Source organism: Limanda limanda, chromosome 9 (genome assembly GCF_963576545.1).
Source record: "Limanda limanda chromosome 9, fLimLim1.1, whole genome shotgun sequence".
NCBI lineage: Eukaryota > Metazoa > Chordata > Actinopteri > Pleuronectiformes > Pleuronectidae > Limanda > Limanda limanda.
In genome coordinates, this window is record NC_083644.1 from 19,756,974 (window position 1) to 19,772,299 (window position 15,326).

Here is a 15,326-nt window from a genome sequence, read left to right on the forward strand (position 1 = left end):
ACATAAACAAGACCATCTTCGCAAGAAAGCCACATTATCTGTCTAACAGCTTCAGATAATCTAAAAATATTGTTGCATGGAGTGACAACTGTGAATTTTGTCAATCTGCGAAAACATTACAAATGGTTCTCTAGTCACAGCAAGAAAATCTCTTGAATAGTTTATATGATCACCTGTTTATTTCTTTAAGTCACATTTGAAAATTTGTAAACCTATCCTCAGGTACTGTATGTAGCTCACATTTAGTCTTATAAGATGTTAGACACACAATGATAATGATAGTCATGTTTGCATACTGAATAGTGAAAGTACTGAAAGTTGTGGACAGAGACAACCCAGTCAGCCAAAGAGAAATACACAGAAGCAAATGGGCCAGGACTACAGGATAATTTGTCGTCTAGGCTAATGTCGAGCAGTATATTTCACTGGCAGTGAGAAACTTTTACTTTCTAATGATTAAAGAAAACATGACTTTACATTTAGCACTCAAATAACATCCAGAACTACACAACAAAGGTTCATCTTCAGATCTGCTCTTCACTTTTATGTTATATTACAAATATATCGTTTAAATTGGAACCAGTGATTGTGGTATGCGTCATATCTATGAGGTGAGAAATACTGACAAATGTTGAGATTAGTTTATCAGCTTGATCAGCTCTTTCAGTGGAACTAGGCTCAGCAAGTTTCACACTAATAAAGTCATCATGATGATGATGATGAGTTACAATTCTACCAACACTATGTAGTCTGTTAAATGATTTACTTAATAAAAGAAAAAATCTGCAGGTCTAGGCACAGTGCCATACAACAATGGGTGTTCACAATAGCACACCAAAAAACAGACAAGAGCCCTATTTAGCAAAACAAGATATCAGGTTCTAGCACTTACTGGAAGACAGCGAGGAATGAGGCAGACAATCATTTGTCATAGTTCCTGGCTGCGAAAAGCCTCAATAGTGCACCAGGTTATTGGCTGACACAGTGGCAAGAAAATTGACCATGTATCAAGCTAGGACACTTGATCTTACACATCTAATTTGAAAAAGAAAAAAATACCATTAACTTTCCCATAAACTGGATTTAAATAACATCAATTCCAATGCAGGCAAGGCTTCAGGCAAAAAATAAACAGTAAATCAAAAATGCATTCATAAATGTTCAAACTAAAATCCCAGTCAAGAAATAAGTGGAAAAGAATTATTAAAAAAGTGGTAATAATTACTGAATAGCCTTGTCTAGAGCTCCCTCAATAAGGACAAAAACACAGCTCTTGCGTAAATAACAGCAAGCCATAACAAAACAGCAGCGTAATACTTGACAAAAAGAAGCAATTGATACCAGTACCTTGGGAAGTGGTCGTCCCAGCTGTGAATACAATTTAGTCCAGAACTGCATGAGAGACATGGGTCCAAACGCTGCAGTGTGTGTGGGGGGGTAAAACACACACACACACACAAACGCATATACTCTCCCTCTTCACCTTGAATCCCTGAATGCAAGAGCCTCTTCCATGTGTTGGTCAAAGTCTTGGCATTCACCCTACAGCTGTTACACTCCAGCCCAACAGTGGAGCCTCACTCGCCCTTTCACAGTTCCTCTCTGGTTTAAAACACACATCTGCCTCTCTGCCGCAGGTGAACGCTCTCTGGGCAATGAGCTCACACACATCAGACCCAGCTCTGTTGCTGTCACAAAGCAGAGACACGGGCAAGTCTAAAACATGCTTCCTGCTTCTGTAGGACAGTCGGGCGTTTGCATAGCGGGCTTAGTCATAGTGTTTGAGGACTAGTTCCTCCGAGCAGAGAAAGGTGGTTGGGGAGTGAGTGAGAGCGCAGGGGAGGGGAGGGGAGGGGAGGGGAGGGGAGGGGAGGGGAGGGGAGGGGAGGGGAGGGGAGGGGAGGGGAGAGGTGGGGAGAAGAGGGAGGGAGGAGGGGAGGAGCTTTCAGGAAATGATGCTTTTGTTGGTAAGTGACTAGAGTTACTGGCAGTCGGGCCCTTTTTACTGTACATGGTGTAACTCAACCGCATTTGTAGTGTAAACAGTTTTGTGCTCTGGACCTGGCCGCTCCTCACCCCCCCCCTGCTTACTGCTATGTTTAATAGGCTTGGGCCACTATTTAATGATTATTGTATTTAGAGATTGACTCCCTACGTGGCTGTCTGTCTTACTTCATACTCTGCCTCATGTCTTTCTGTGCAGTGTCAATTGCAGGACTTCTGCTCCAACAACAATTACTAATAAATATTATGATCTATAGATTAGAGGTGGAATAGCTGATCAGAACACAACAAAGAAAGTAATCTGAATAATCCAGGAAATTTGTCACTTGAATTTGAATGTGTTATTGTGAGGTGTCTATTCACCTGTCCAAACATTATCAAATTAATTCAGCTCTGTTGTGTTGATTGGCACCGAAATAAATTTAACATGCAAAATGTATAGTTTTCACAGAGTTGGCCAGTAGTGGTTCTCCTCCAACTTTAGAGACAGCTGAAAATAACAAGAAGACAGCTGAAGTGTTCAGAAAGGGATTACCAGGTCAAGTGCTAGCAGCAAATGTACCAATTCAAAGGGGATCTCGGGCGTCAGCCAGTACTTGTGTCTGTGCATAAGTATACCGAAATACCTCATCGCAGATTGACATTCCCGCTTACTGGAACTCGGGACGCCGTTGTTGAAAAAATATAATATTCTGGGAACCTGATGGCAAATGGGTTCTTTCAACAAATCCAAGATGTTGATCTAAGACAATGATGTAACGTCAGTTTTTCTTATATTAAAAGAATGTTAACTGTTTAGGAGACTGAGATAAATGAGGAAATTTGTTGAATTTAAAAACAGAAATAATGAGATTTATTTCCCCCGTGGGTGGATTAGATGGAGGGGTCCATTTGCACAGTCAGCTTCCAGGAATAATGATATCAAGCTGGCATGTTGAGGTACTGTAAGGTCCATCTCTGCTGGAGACTGCCAGAGACGGAGTGGCGCCTGACCATGGTGTCATCATGTGAGTGGGAATCCTCTGAATAATGTGTGTATGTGTGCATTTGTGGGTGTGTGTGTGTGTGTTAGTGGGACATAGCAGGTCATTGAGGAGGGATGAATTATTGATGAGCTTCTTTAGAATACAAACATACAAACACACAGACACGCACCTTATTGCATCACAGCCCAAAGTAAGAAGAACCCACCCTTCACACCATGACTTCACACCAACAGAGATAATGCATTACAGCAGCCTTGTTGTACGGGGCACATTCGGTATGTTCTCCTGTTGCTTTGCAAAAACCTGAGGTGAGACGCTCCACACCTTCTGTGAACTTTATCCCCCTGGCCTATTAGTATAAAGATGTAGAAATCTCCCGGTTAAAAGGTGCTGGCACACACAGAAGACACAGATGAAGATGTCTAGAGAGTTTGTGGTGATAAGAGCCGGTGTCTGTGTTGTAAAGAAAAGCATGTGGTCTCTGCAGTGGCGTTAAAACGTCACTTCCTGCCTCTGTCTGCTGCACCCGGCTGCTCCACCTCTCGCCTGAATAATGCAGAGAACCTCCCGCTGTGCTGTGCATGTGTGAAAGGCAAACTGTGGGTAAAATCTGAAGCCAATTCTCCTGATTTACCCATATCTCAAAATTGCAAATATCAACTGGCAAAGTAAATAATAGGGCAGTTCTTATTAGATAAAGGATATATAGAAGCTTAACTATCCAAAGCTAAACTGAACTTAGATTAGGTCAGGTGGAGCACACACCCTTACAGAAAACAGTGCACCCATTGACATCTCTTCAAATTAACCTTTAACTTCCCCTTGTAAACTGGGCAATTCAAATTACTGCTGGTGTCTTACAAGGAAGTAACTGATTGTTTTTATGATTTGCTTGCGGTATGAAATAAATCAAGAAAAACAACATAATAGTCAGTGCTGGAACACCCAGAGAAACAAGTTTCTTTCAGATACCTTCAACTTTAAAAAAAATTATTTTGTCTATGAATCAACTGGACATTTCTCGATATAATTTGCATTTTCTTTTAAGATTTCCATGTAAATCCAGTATGATACATATAGTGAATCATTGGACATTGGATTCTGAATGAATTCAACTTTGGTTGTCTGCACAATACGGTTATGATGACGATGGGTGAGCTATAGTCTGTGTAACTGCAAAGGTATTGGTAAATGCATGCATTACTGGAATCAGTGAACTTCAGCATTTACCATACACTGTGATTAAAGGGTTAGGGTTAGGGTTAGTTTTTCCATGTAGAGATGTATGTTTTCTTGACGACATGGGTGCTCAGGGAATCTCACCCCCTTTACCAACATGAACAATCTTTTGTGGATATGGCAATGCATTCACCTTTGATAAAGACATTGAACTTTAATCTCCAGCTTGGTTAAACTTTAATCTCCAGCTTGGTTAAAGGCTGAAGACAAATTCAGTTTTGATGATTATGTACAGTATTTAGCTAATGGAGCGGTTCTAATTCCAAAGAAGAAGACTAGCATAATTGAGGCAAAGGTGAGTATGTTTATGTCAATAGAATTGGGGAGTTCACGTCTAACATGACTTGAATTTTTTGTGCGTCAAGAAAACATACAGAGGTCAACTGGTATGGCCAAACACGGCACTAGTGTAACTTTTGGACGTTGTTAGCCTCACTAGGTACACTAGTAACGTCAAAAACCGCATCACTGGTTTAACTGGTGGACTCCATGCAAATGATTTAGGCGGGGTAAGGATTGTGATTGGCAAGTTTCCATAGTTTTGTTTCTCCTGTATAACTCTTAATGTATGATTCATTTATGACAGTGAATGCAGAGCCAGCAGTTAACACAGTAAATTTGACCCGGGTGGATTTCTTTCTGGACAACCAATAGGAAGCCTCAATTTATGTCCCCTTCCTGCCTTCTGATTTGCATTTAGCACCACTAGTGTGACTGAAATTTTGGACCCCTAATGTATAACTTGTCAACATTTTAGTTGTCACGAGTGTGATTAGTGGACATTTTAACACCACAGCAACTCGATCTCTTCATGTTATGCTCAATTAACCTGAATAAACACAAATGATCTCACGTTTAGAACACTGCGAAGATTCCTGTCAAGTTTGGTGTAAACGCACCAAGACTATGAACGCACCAAGATCTGCAAATATGATGAAGCCACAGTTTCGTTTTGTCAAAGTTTCCATTGATCTTGGCCAAGTGTTTAGAGGCGATTTATTTAATGGGCTATCCTAAAGAGGATCACGCAATCTGATTCTGACATATCCCTGATCAATTACTTTGTCAGTAATTTGTAGAGCCATTTTCTAATTATCTATACCAGCCATTCCCAAACTTAAGATTTGAAAACTGTAAAAGTGTGAGTGGCCCACCCACACCTTTAATCATAACCATATGATCCACACACAGGACTAGAATCATAAATATTATTAATTTTATAGGAAAAATAATGTATGTAAACGCAGGCATATACAGTGCAAATCCAATAACATCCACATTTAAGCGTAACAATTTGCAAAGCAACCAATGTAAAAAAAACATGAAGTGCAAATAGGGTATTGTTAAAAATATATTCTTACTGTTTGTTTAACAGAGCACAACAAGACTATCCGAGAGAAGAAAAACACACTTGAGGCGTAACCAAATATACTTAAGGCGTTTAAGCCCCCCCCCCCCAAAAAAAACGCTCGCTATCACGACCAGAAACTGACATTAACACTGGAATTCCTCTAGTTTGACACTTCAAGCAGTTTATCTCGATATATTTGATTTGAATCACACGTCGCGTAAAGTGACATTGTGTCACCTGTAACTCCCCCGATGAGAGGGGTGATGTTGTTTCGATGCTCTCTCTCCGTATTTTTAAAAGATGCTCGAGGCTTGGATAAATATTGCCCATGTTTAGTTTCTAAATGGCGGCGGCGCAGTTAACATTGTCCCGGGGTCTTGTTAACTAGCATCTCAGCGCACAGCACACACACAGGCTTGGGGGGTGTCCTCTGGGCCAGCGACAGGAACTCACTTGAGTCCTTTCTGCGAGTCCTCTTTTTTGTTTTGAATGATTCAGTTGGACTTTCGGATTCCCCTTCGTCAATAGCAGCTTTCCTCTGCTCCCTCTTGCTCGACCCAGCACAAAAAAAAGTTCTCCCTCCCCTATGATTCCCCCGCTGAGGATGCTTTCAAGTGTTAATATAACGGTCAGCAAATACAACGTCACCTGCTATACAGGTCAGATAAAGAAGAACGTGGAATTTAAATCTCATGTCTTTGTTTCATTACCTGTGATATCAATCATAAATGTTTGGTTGTAATCAACGCTTGCTTACAAATCTGAAACTTTTTTATCTATTAATTTTCTGATGACCTTTCACGGCCCAACTGCAGTGGCTTCACTTTGGGAATGACTGATCAATACAATTGAAAATAAATAAAATACAAACATCTATAAAAGTTAAGTCACTTGACATGATGAATATGAATGAATATCTTATAACATGTATCAATTACTTGCAACTGTGACACCTCATAAGGACAAAAACCTTTCTATGGACATTTCTATTAGGATGTAACTGGCACATTCATGTCATGGCATTAATGTCATCCATATCCTTGTATAGTGGCCATGTATTCTATTCCAGTTGTAACCTAATAATATATTGTAATTGACTCATAGTCTTTTGCATATGGAGTCTCAAAGGGAAGTTTATTAAATCTAACACAAACAACATTTGGCTCTTATTTTCAAGTTACCGGCAATCTAGAAAAGGGCATCCTGTCCACAGGCGGCAGCGGCGGGTTTCCTTACAATATGAGCATATTCCAACAGAGCTCAGTTGAAATGCATAAACAAAGTCGGGAGGCCGTGCGAAACTAAAGTGACTCTACAGCTGAAGTAAACATGGCAGTCATGGGACAAATAATCGCAAAAATAATCACATCAAAAATTCTACCCAGTCACACTCGGCCAAATGTCTTCTGTCATGGTTCAACGCTAAAAACAAGACAAGAAATCCTGCTTTCTGATCATGGATATGTTAAGTGGCAGTAAGGCAGGGTCGCCATGTGATGTGATGTGATGGGGAAAATGTAGAAGGAAATAGGGGGCTGAGTTTGAGGCAGTGGATTAGTCACGATGACCCCGTGACTTACATTTTCTCTGCATGCCTCACATGGCAGGGAGTGACCAAATCCAGAAAGAACAGCTGAGAAAGCGCAACACAAGCACAACAACTTCTTTCTCTCTCACACTCACTCACACCAGACAAAATCAAATTGCACGTCTCCAGTACCATGAAACCAAACTTGCTGCTCATGAATGCTCCAATAATGAAGGACCTACTTAAAACCAAACCAAGCATAAATTTAAACTGTCCCATAAAACCTTTCTGAATATGTACGGAGATGATAACGTCCAGCATGTATCACATAATCATGAATCCCTGTAATTACCTGTAGGGACGATACCCAGGTGTGCCAAGACAGGCAGATGGAAAACTAGGGAAATCCCACGTGAATCAGAGAATTCACGCCCACACACGTGATGACATCACTTCCTTGTGTACGAAGCCATCATGTGTAGCCTTTGTTCTTGAAACCTCTCGAGCAGCTTGTAAAACCCTTTTCATATCACTTCTATCCCTCCTCTTTTTTTTTCTCCACAGAAATATAGCATTCATCCACACGTGGACACAAACAGGAAGCAAAACACTCTTGTGTCTACTTGTGCTTCCCTTTAAACTGTTGTGATTATTAACTACATCACATGATAATAGAAACGGTTGGACATTTGCCTAAGCAGCAAACTCTGGATGAACAAATATGTTTGATAAAGCTTCAAAATGGACGTCAAAAGTAAATAAAGGACAAGCAGCACCTGATAATGTCCAATGATTTTTAGCTTAAATGGGTGTGAGAATAAGTTTACAATTCGGTCCAGAATCAACACTTCTTCTTGCATACCTTTAAGGACATAACTTGGCAAAATATTGCTTAACATCAAGTTTAATAAATTCCACAATTTAGATTTTGAGCTTTTACCAAACTCTTAGGCTGCAAGAGAGAAAGTAGAATTACTGCCTCAATTTTAATGCCTCTGCCACCCAGTCAAGTTTCAGTTTACATCTATGTGTGTCACACTCATCTACACACAGTTAAGGCTCAGGAATGTTCTTAATATGGATCATATGGATGGTCGTGCAAAGACTCCTCCATCTGTTTCTGAATTATGTGTTTGAAATGTCTTTATGTGCAACAATATGTCACAGTGAAGTTGATCTCTTGGATACAAAAGCTAATCAATGTATTTTGTCATAGTTCACAAGTTATGACCGCAAATGTGTTTTGTGAGTTCACCGCGAACTTGACATCAGTTCATCTTTTAGTCCAAGTAATTGTTTGTACCAAATTTCTTCTAGGTGTTCCTAAGATATTGCTTTAATCAGCATAGGACAGACAAATAGACAACCAGACAGCATAAGGCATCTGGCCATAGTTATCAAAGAGGCATAAAAAGCTCTGTCACAAGCTGAAGGAAACTCCCTTTATGTGAAATTGCCTCATGTTAATAAGTTGTTTTATCAGTTTTATGACTGAAATTTGACTATATAACAGTTCTATATAAGTGTGTGATGTAATCCTGTAGAATGATCTTTCAGTTTCTATTTCAATGGGCTAAACTGAGCTAAGTATCTTTTTACCAAGTGGTATCTAGTCATAGAGATTTCAGTGGTTTCACTTTTATTTGCTGGGGTTTTCAGATGTATTTTCCGAGGGGTGCTGATCTGACGTGAATGGAACTGATTCTGTTGTCCTAAAAGCACAAACAAATAACTTCACAGGAATCTGTATTCTAAGATACAATGTCGAGGATATTTTGAACCTTAATACTTTTTATTCAAGCTACAATTAGTGTTAAATGTGACCTCACATCTGCTCTGTGAACAAGAAATAAACTTTACACAATATTTTGTAATAATTTGTGGGGACATAAAATCCAGGTCAACAGCAGTTTAAAGCGATAGAATAGGGAAATTTTTTTATTATTCAGTGAAAAGCCATAAAAATGCATATTTAAGGTAATAAATGCCCTTTCTCTTGCTACCCTTCTCTTATTATTTACTGCTTTGGCCTTGTATTGAACCAGCCCCTGATTGCTTTGCCTTTTCTCCTGTCAGACAGGATAATCATGAGGGGGATACTGCCGCTCTGCCTTGTAACCCATGACTGCTCCTCTTTAAAACTCATTATCATAGCATATTGTGTTTTATATGCTTCCATAATGGCGCTCATCAACTCAGCCCAAATATGCCTCAGATTAGAAAGTCACTGGTCTGTGTCATTACAATTTGCTGCTATTCATACAGTGCTAACTATAAGAAATTGGCTGTATGGACACAAAAGTGCACACATATAGAAAATGCAAATGATGGATATAAACCAGCTGGGGGGAGGGGGGTAATTATTTGAAAGAGGAGAAGGCTGCACTTTTATTTCACTGCTGATATCAAACAATTCACATCCTGGAATAAATGTTCTTTTCTTACAGTTGTATTCCCTAAACAGAGTTAATCCTAAAGACACCAAATTATTCAAAAGAGCTTCAAGACACAGTCTTACATCTTCAACTGGCTCCTGAAACATATCTCACTTTGTGGACTCAATCCAAGCGTGACTGAAAATAACACTGACTTCTGAAGATGCGCTGTGAAGCGGTAGAAGAAAGTAAAACTGCAGGGTCTTATTAATGACATGCCTTGACAGGAACGGGGCAGGTACCGCTGCAGTCGTCTAGACAACGCTAGGCTTTAATCAAACTGCTCGATGGTAAATTAATCTGAGCTGAATACTTATGGGGGACAAGATGAAAGAGGAGGGTGGGAGGAGTGGTAACCGATGTTTGAGACGGTGAATTGAGTGCCAATACAATGTGTGTGTGTGTGTGGTACTCTGGTACAAATATAAATATGAGCAGCAGATATTTGAAACTTACCTGTGGGAAATCTCCATTTCTAGGGAGGTTGAGGCTGGAAAAGTCCACTTCAGGGAATCCCGAGTACACGTCCATGTGCACATCCGGTGTGGTGGTGGTAGTGCTGCTGTTAAAGTGGTATTGCCTGTATGGGAAAGAAGAGGTTTAGTGTGTTTACCTGCCACATATCTGAGTAAAACTGGCACGTACGGTTTTCTTCACAGTTGTATAAATGTACAACTGCCAAGTTAAAACACAGCTTTATACTACTGTGCAAAAAGCAGCTCCAGTAGAGAAAAGAAAGGGACACTTAAAAACATGTGATCAAATGCCAGTCAAAACAGTACAAGGATGTGATCCAGTGATTGTATACCACAAATATGGTGATCAACACTATAATACATAATTAAATCCTGTTTTAAGCAATTCCAACACAGCACACAGGCTTAACAGTTGAACAAACGTTCAGTTTATATCAGTTTATACTTTCAGAAGCTCTGGTTTTTAATGGTAGCACAACCTGCCAGCCTAAAAATACACATTTACAACATCCACCAGCTTCTAGGCCAGGGGTCACATCTTGTGTCCTTACATATTCTGCTCAAGATTTTGTAAAACTCCTTTAAATCAAACAAGTTAGAAATTAAATGGACACTGTCATTTTCTACTTCAACCCCTAGTTTTTAATGCTAGCCCAACCTACCAGCTTGAAGATACACATTTACTGTGGTAAATGTCACACTAAACTGCAAATAAAAGTCTTCAACAGTCAAAGATAAAAGAATGATAACAGAAATTCATATTCACTTAGGTTCAACATGAAAGAGTTAGACATTTGTTAAAAAAAAAATTTAAATAAAGAAAAGGCAAAGAACAGTCACATAAAGGTAGAAGAGAATATACGCGAAGAGATACAGATAGAGATAATAATCCTTACAGTTTCAATACGGCCTCTCACCATTCGTTGCTCGGGCCCTAAATACAAATCTGCTCCAACCTGCTCTGAAGATCCAACGTCCACCTTTTGTTAAAACCAATCATTCTTCTAGCCCAGTACTATAACAGCAGATGTATGTCTACAGACCAACAATCACCACTGTGAGACGTTTTCAGTTTCTAACTGACTACTAGTCATCATAACGCCACTACATGCAGTAGCTGATCCACTCTCAAAATGAAAGCAAAACTAAACCTTTATCAACGTGGGACTTTAACCGTAACATCCCATGTTCCTCTCATCCAATCATGTGCAAGGGCTCAGGCTCAGAGGGAATGAGCTTGGCCAAAGCGAGTCATTTGAATTTGGCCCATATTCTCGACCACAGGCCAGGGATCCGTGAGACTGATTGATTTAAGTTCAAAACACACCAAGAGGATGAAAGGGCAGCCCCAGGCTAATGTATAGAAGTCTGTGAAAACATGGACCCTGTGCTTTTTGAACAGCAAGAACAACAACATGCAGCAAAATTCTAAAAATACTGATCTTCATGTTCAAGTATTATTAGTGAGTGTCAGCTTAAACAAATTCCTAAGTCATCTTTTGGATTATCAGAAACATCTCTGGGCTGCGACACAATATATATATATATTAATAATCAGTGATTTCTGCCACCATGTCCGTAGAAACACATTGCGAAACTTTTCTAATGATGAGTGATGAATATAAACTAGAAATATTGTCATGAGTTACTATTGAATAATACGATCATTCACAGTGGAAATCCCCTTGGTGGAATTTTGGTCAACAGTGATATGACAGTGATATTATTATAGCAGTAGTCTTGGCAGACCCGCATCAGCTCCTTTCCAACAACACAAAGCTGGTTAGGGGCTTTTGTCCAAAGATACTGATTGACTTACTGTGTGTGTATATGTAGCCTTCCATTACTGTCAGTCTGTAGTTGTGGACTGATCATCAAATGAACCATATTTTGGTTGCACAATCTTTTGAGGTTACAAACATGCTGGCCAGGCACGTACCAATGCTGTGTTTGGACATTTGGCTTCTATCAGTGGACATTTACAAAGATACCTGAATATCATCGGTCAACTGGCTAGAATGATGTTTATCAACAAATGTCTCTGAATGACATTTCCTAGTAATGACCATAATTAGGGGCTTAAAGTGTCAGAACCGCTGGATATTTTAAACACTAAAATGTTGTTCAATCATTATCAAATTCAACGTTGCAGATCATTGTGAGTACTTCTTCTCAATTCATTTCAGCTAATACATATACTATATAACACCTACACAAAGGTAAATATATATAATTCTAAGCTCAAATTACGTTATAAACACTGCCTCCTCCAAGCTAACAGATAGGACATGGACAAAACTAAAACATCTAAATACATTTTTGTCAAAGATGGCTTCTGTCATTTGAGGTAGTTCTTATCCCACTGATAAGGTGGGTTTGGTTTTAGTTACTTGATGCTATAAAAATGGGGTGAAACGAGGAAGTGGATCATCGTCCATCTTCCACCTCATCGATCGTCAACAGCATAATGCTACTTCCACAGAAAGAGGAAGGTGTTTATCAAACAGTCTCCTGAACAACCCAAGATTGTATTGTTAGAACAGTGACACCAGATAATAACCAACTGCTGAAATTCCTTAGATGAACTCCTGCTTACAGTCAGTACACCCATAAATGTGACTCTGACACTTCCAGCAGTAAATTAACTTGAAGTCACAGCACTGGGAAACATCTCATTTGGGGCTGCAGGCAGTATCAACACAGAATAACTCAACAATGGCAGGCAGCAGGTCCAACTAAACTTTGGAGAAGGGATATTAAGAAGCTCAGCTCTGACTTGTCTACAGAAAGTCTGTGAAATATGGTCTGTTGCGTGGTCCCATTCACAGAGCCATGTTAACAACTGCAAACAATCTGAGCTTTCAAGACTGATAACTTTACAATATGTCACTGACAATCAGAGATATAATAGAAATGAAATCGGAGGAATGTTTTGGATTTTGCTGTAAACATCGACCAGACTCAGCTGTGAGGGACAGACGTAAACACACACTCAAACAATCTGCCACTGTTGTTTGCTTATTTTCCCTATTGACATTGTTTGTGGAAAAAAACAGGAGTAAAACCCAGTGTATTTTAGAAAGTTCAATATCATATTGAGCACTATCAGGGTTTTTATGGCCTTAAACTGTATTTTTTTGCATCATTCAACATGTACAGTGCAACCTGTAACTAGTAGATAGTGGCATTTTTATATGTTGCATTGTTCTGGCTCTGTAATCAAGCAAGGAAGTTATCTGGCTTTAATGCCATAATTGAAACTAGAATGACACTTTGTAGAGTGTATATAAATGCAAAGGCCTAAATGTCCCCCTATAAAACCATATTTAAATTCACTGGATTCAGATTTTTGGATTTGGATCTGCACCAAAATGCCACACTCATAAATATCAGTCTATATATACATGCCTGCTATTTTTCATCAATATCTATTTCGCTGTTTTCTCAAAGGAGTTGTGAGAACCCAGCAGGCGAAGATACCGCCCGGTGAAAAAGCCGTGACACACTTGTTGAAGACACGGACAAAGATGTCTAGAGAGTTTGTGGACATAAGAGCTGGCACTAGTATCTGTGTGTTATAAAGAAAATGACCTAAACTCAGCACTAGAATTAATATGGATTTGATGCTTTTGTGAACGTGTCTGTGTTAAGAATCTCCCACTGCAGTGTGTATGTGTGACAGGCAAACTATGGGTAAACCCCGAACCCAATTCTCCGGACTTTACCCGCAGGTTATTTCTGAAACGGCTTTAATCAATCTACACACGGTCTCATGGAAAAAGGCCACGTAGTTTTTTTGAATAATCCTGCCAACTAACAAGCAACATTGGCTTAGGTAAAGTTGTCTGTAGCTGTATGATCAGCAGGATGAAGTTGAAAGTGAAAAGTTTGTCTCAGTGCTTGGTTGGCAACGTCACACACTCTGCTGTAGAGCACACACCCAGCCACCAAGACACCGGGCAAGCGCAGGGGAGGTTATCGTGGGCGATCTTTTGTAACAAGCTCCATCTTGAAAACGTCCAAATCAAATTTTCAAGCTTATCACAAAGATTTCCCCTCATAAAGTGAATCAATGCTACATTTACAAACCAAACGAATGAGGCTTCGGTGATTGGTCAAACTATATCATGTGTCTCTAATATTGGGTCACTTTCATTAAGGGCCATTTGAACAGGACCTAGCTGCATGGGGGATGAGGAGCTGGTGCCAATAAAGGTCTTGACATCAATGGTGTGGCAGTGGTTCGGATATACGGTCAGATATGTCTTTAGGCAATACACAGAAAGAACAGGCAAAGAGAGATTCACTCAGGTCAGTACAACCTTACTCAGTTATATCTCACAAGGTCCTAAAACAAAAACATAAATCACTGACTGACGCGTTAGGACAGAAGAAAAAATATGATAAAAGCGGCTTACGATGGAAAAGGGAGACTGAGGCAGGCACAATCTATCTACATGAAGATATAGCACCAGACGTCATGACGATTTCCAGCAAGGTCGAGGAAAAGTGATTGGGTAGGACTTTGTTTTTTACATTTTAACAACAGCCTGATTGAAGAAAACAGGTAGATATGTAGATAGAGGACAAGAAGGGATGCAGAAATGGATGTTTTGGGACCTCAGCCCTGTTTACTTTCAATTTAATCTAATCCAGAGCAATGCTACAGCAATAAATTACAAAGAGTGACCTTGTGACAGAGTAATGGCTCTTATTTACTCAGAACATTTCTGCAAGGTCACTCTTGGACCAAACATCTACTACAGAAATTAATAGATTAAAAGAAAACTGCCACTTTTTCAAACAACAAGACATTGTACTTTCTAAATAAGGTTATTTTTAACACAATAGCCAAGAAGTAGATGGTATTCAGTCACATCATATTTGAACAATGCACCATGAAAAGTGAGATAAGACAATTGCACTTTGAGTGAACCTGAAAACCACAGACTGATCTCGCGTCATCTTAAACTTCAGGTGAACACACAACAGTAACAATGCAAATCCCCACTGCTACAACACACGGTTCCTTTTAGAGGTTTTGCTTCTAAAAACATGAACAATTTAGTTTCAGATCAAATAAATCCCTTCACTGCGGAGGAGTTATGTATATATCAAACCGAACCAAATCGCAAATGTAATCCACATATTATCTAAGTAGGGCCTGTTATTGTACTTCTTGTCATTCATGTTAGAAATCCCTGGTCACGAAGGCTGAGCAAAGGTCAGACGTGCTACAAGGAAAATGTGCTGAACAGCTACTGCATTGTACAACTACACAAACTGTGAATCGGGTGTGATTTCTGC

At 39.6% G+C, this 15,326-nt stretch overlaps 1 protein-coding gene across 7 annotated transcripts in view; it reads right to left on the bottom strand.

The window, feature by feature from the left end:
- Window positions 1–15,326, bottom strand: part of sbno2b (strawberry notch homolog 2b) — a 63,311-nt gene that overhangs the window by 31,935 nt on the left and 16,050 nt on the right. For 3 of the 7 annotated variants that reach the window (XM_061077684.1, XM_061077683.1, XM_061077681.1), the window contains exon 4: window positions 10,000–10,123. In XM_061077684.1, coding sequence (XP_060933667.1) covers window positions 10,000–10,123 — 124 coding nt within the window. Of the gene's footprint in view, window positions 1–892; window positions 959–1,347; window positions 1,767–9,999; window positions 10,124–10,915; window positions 11,116–15,326 lie in introns of those variants that run through there. The other 4 variants (XM_061077686.1, XM_061077685.1, XM_061077687.1 and 1 more) reach the window with 4 other exon arrangements.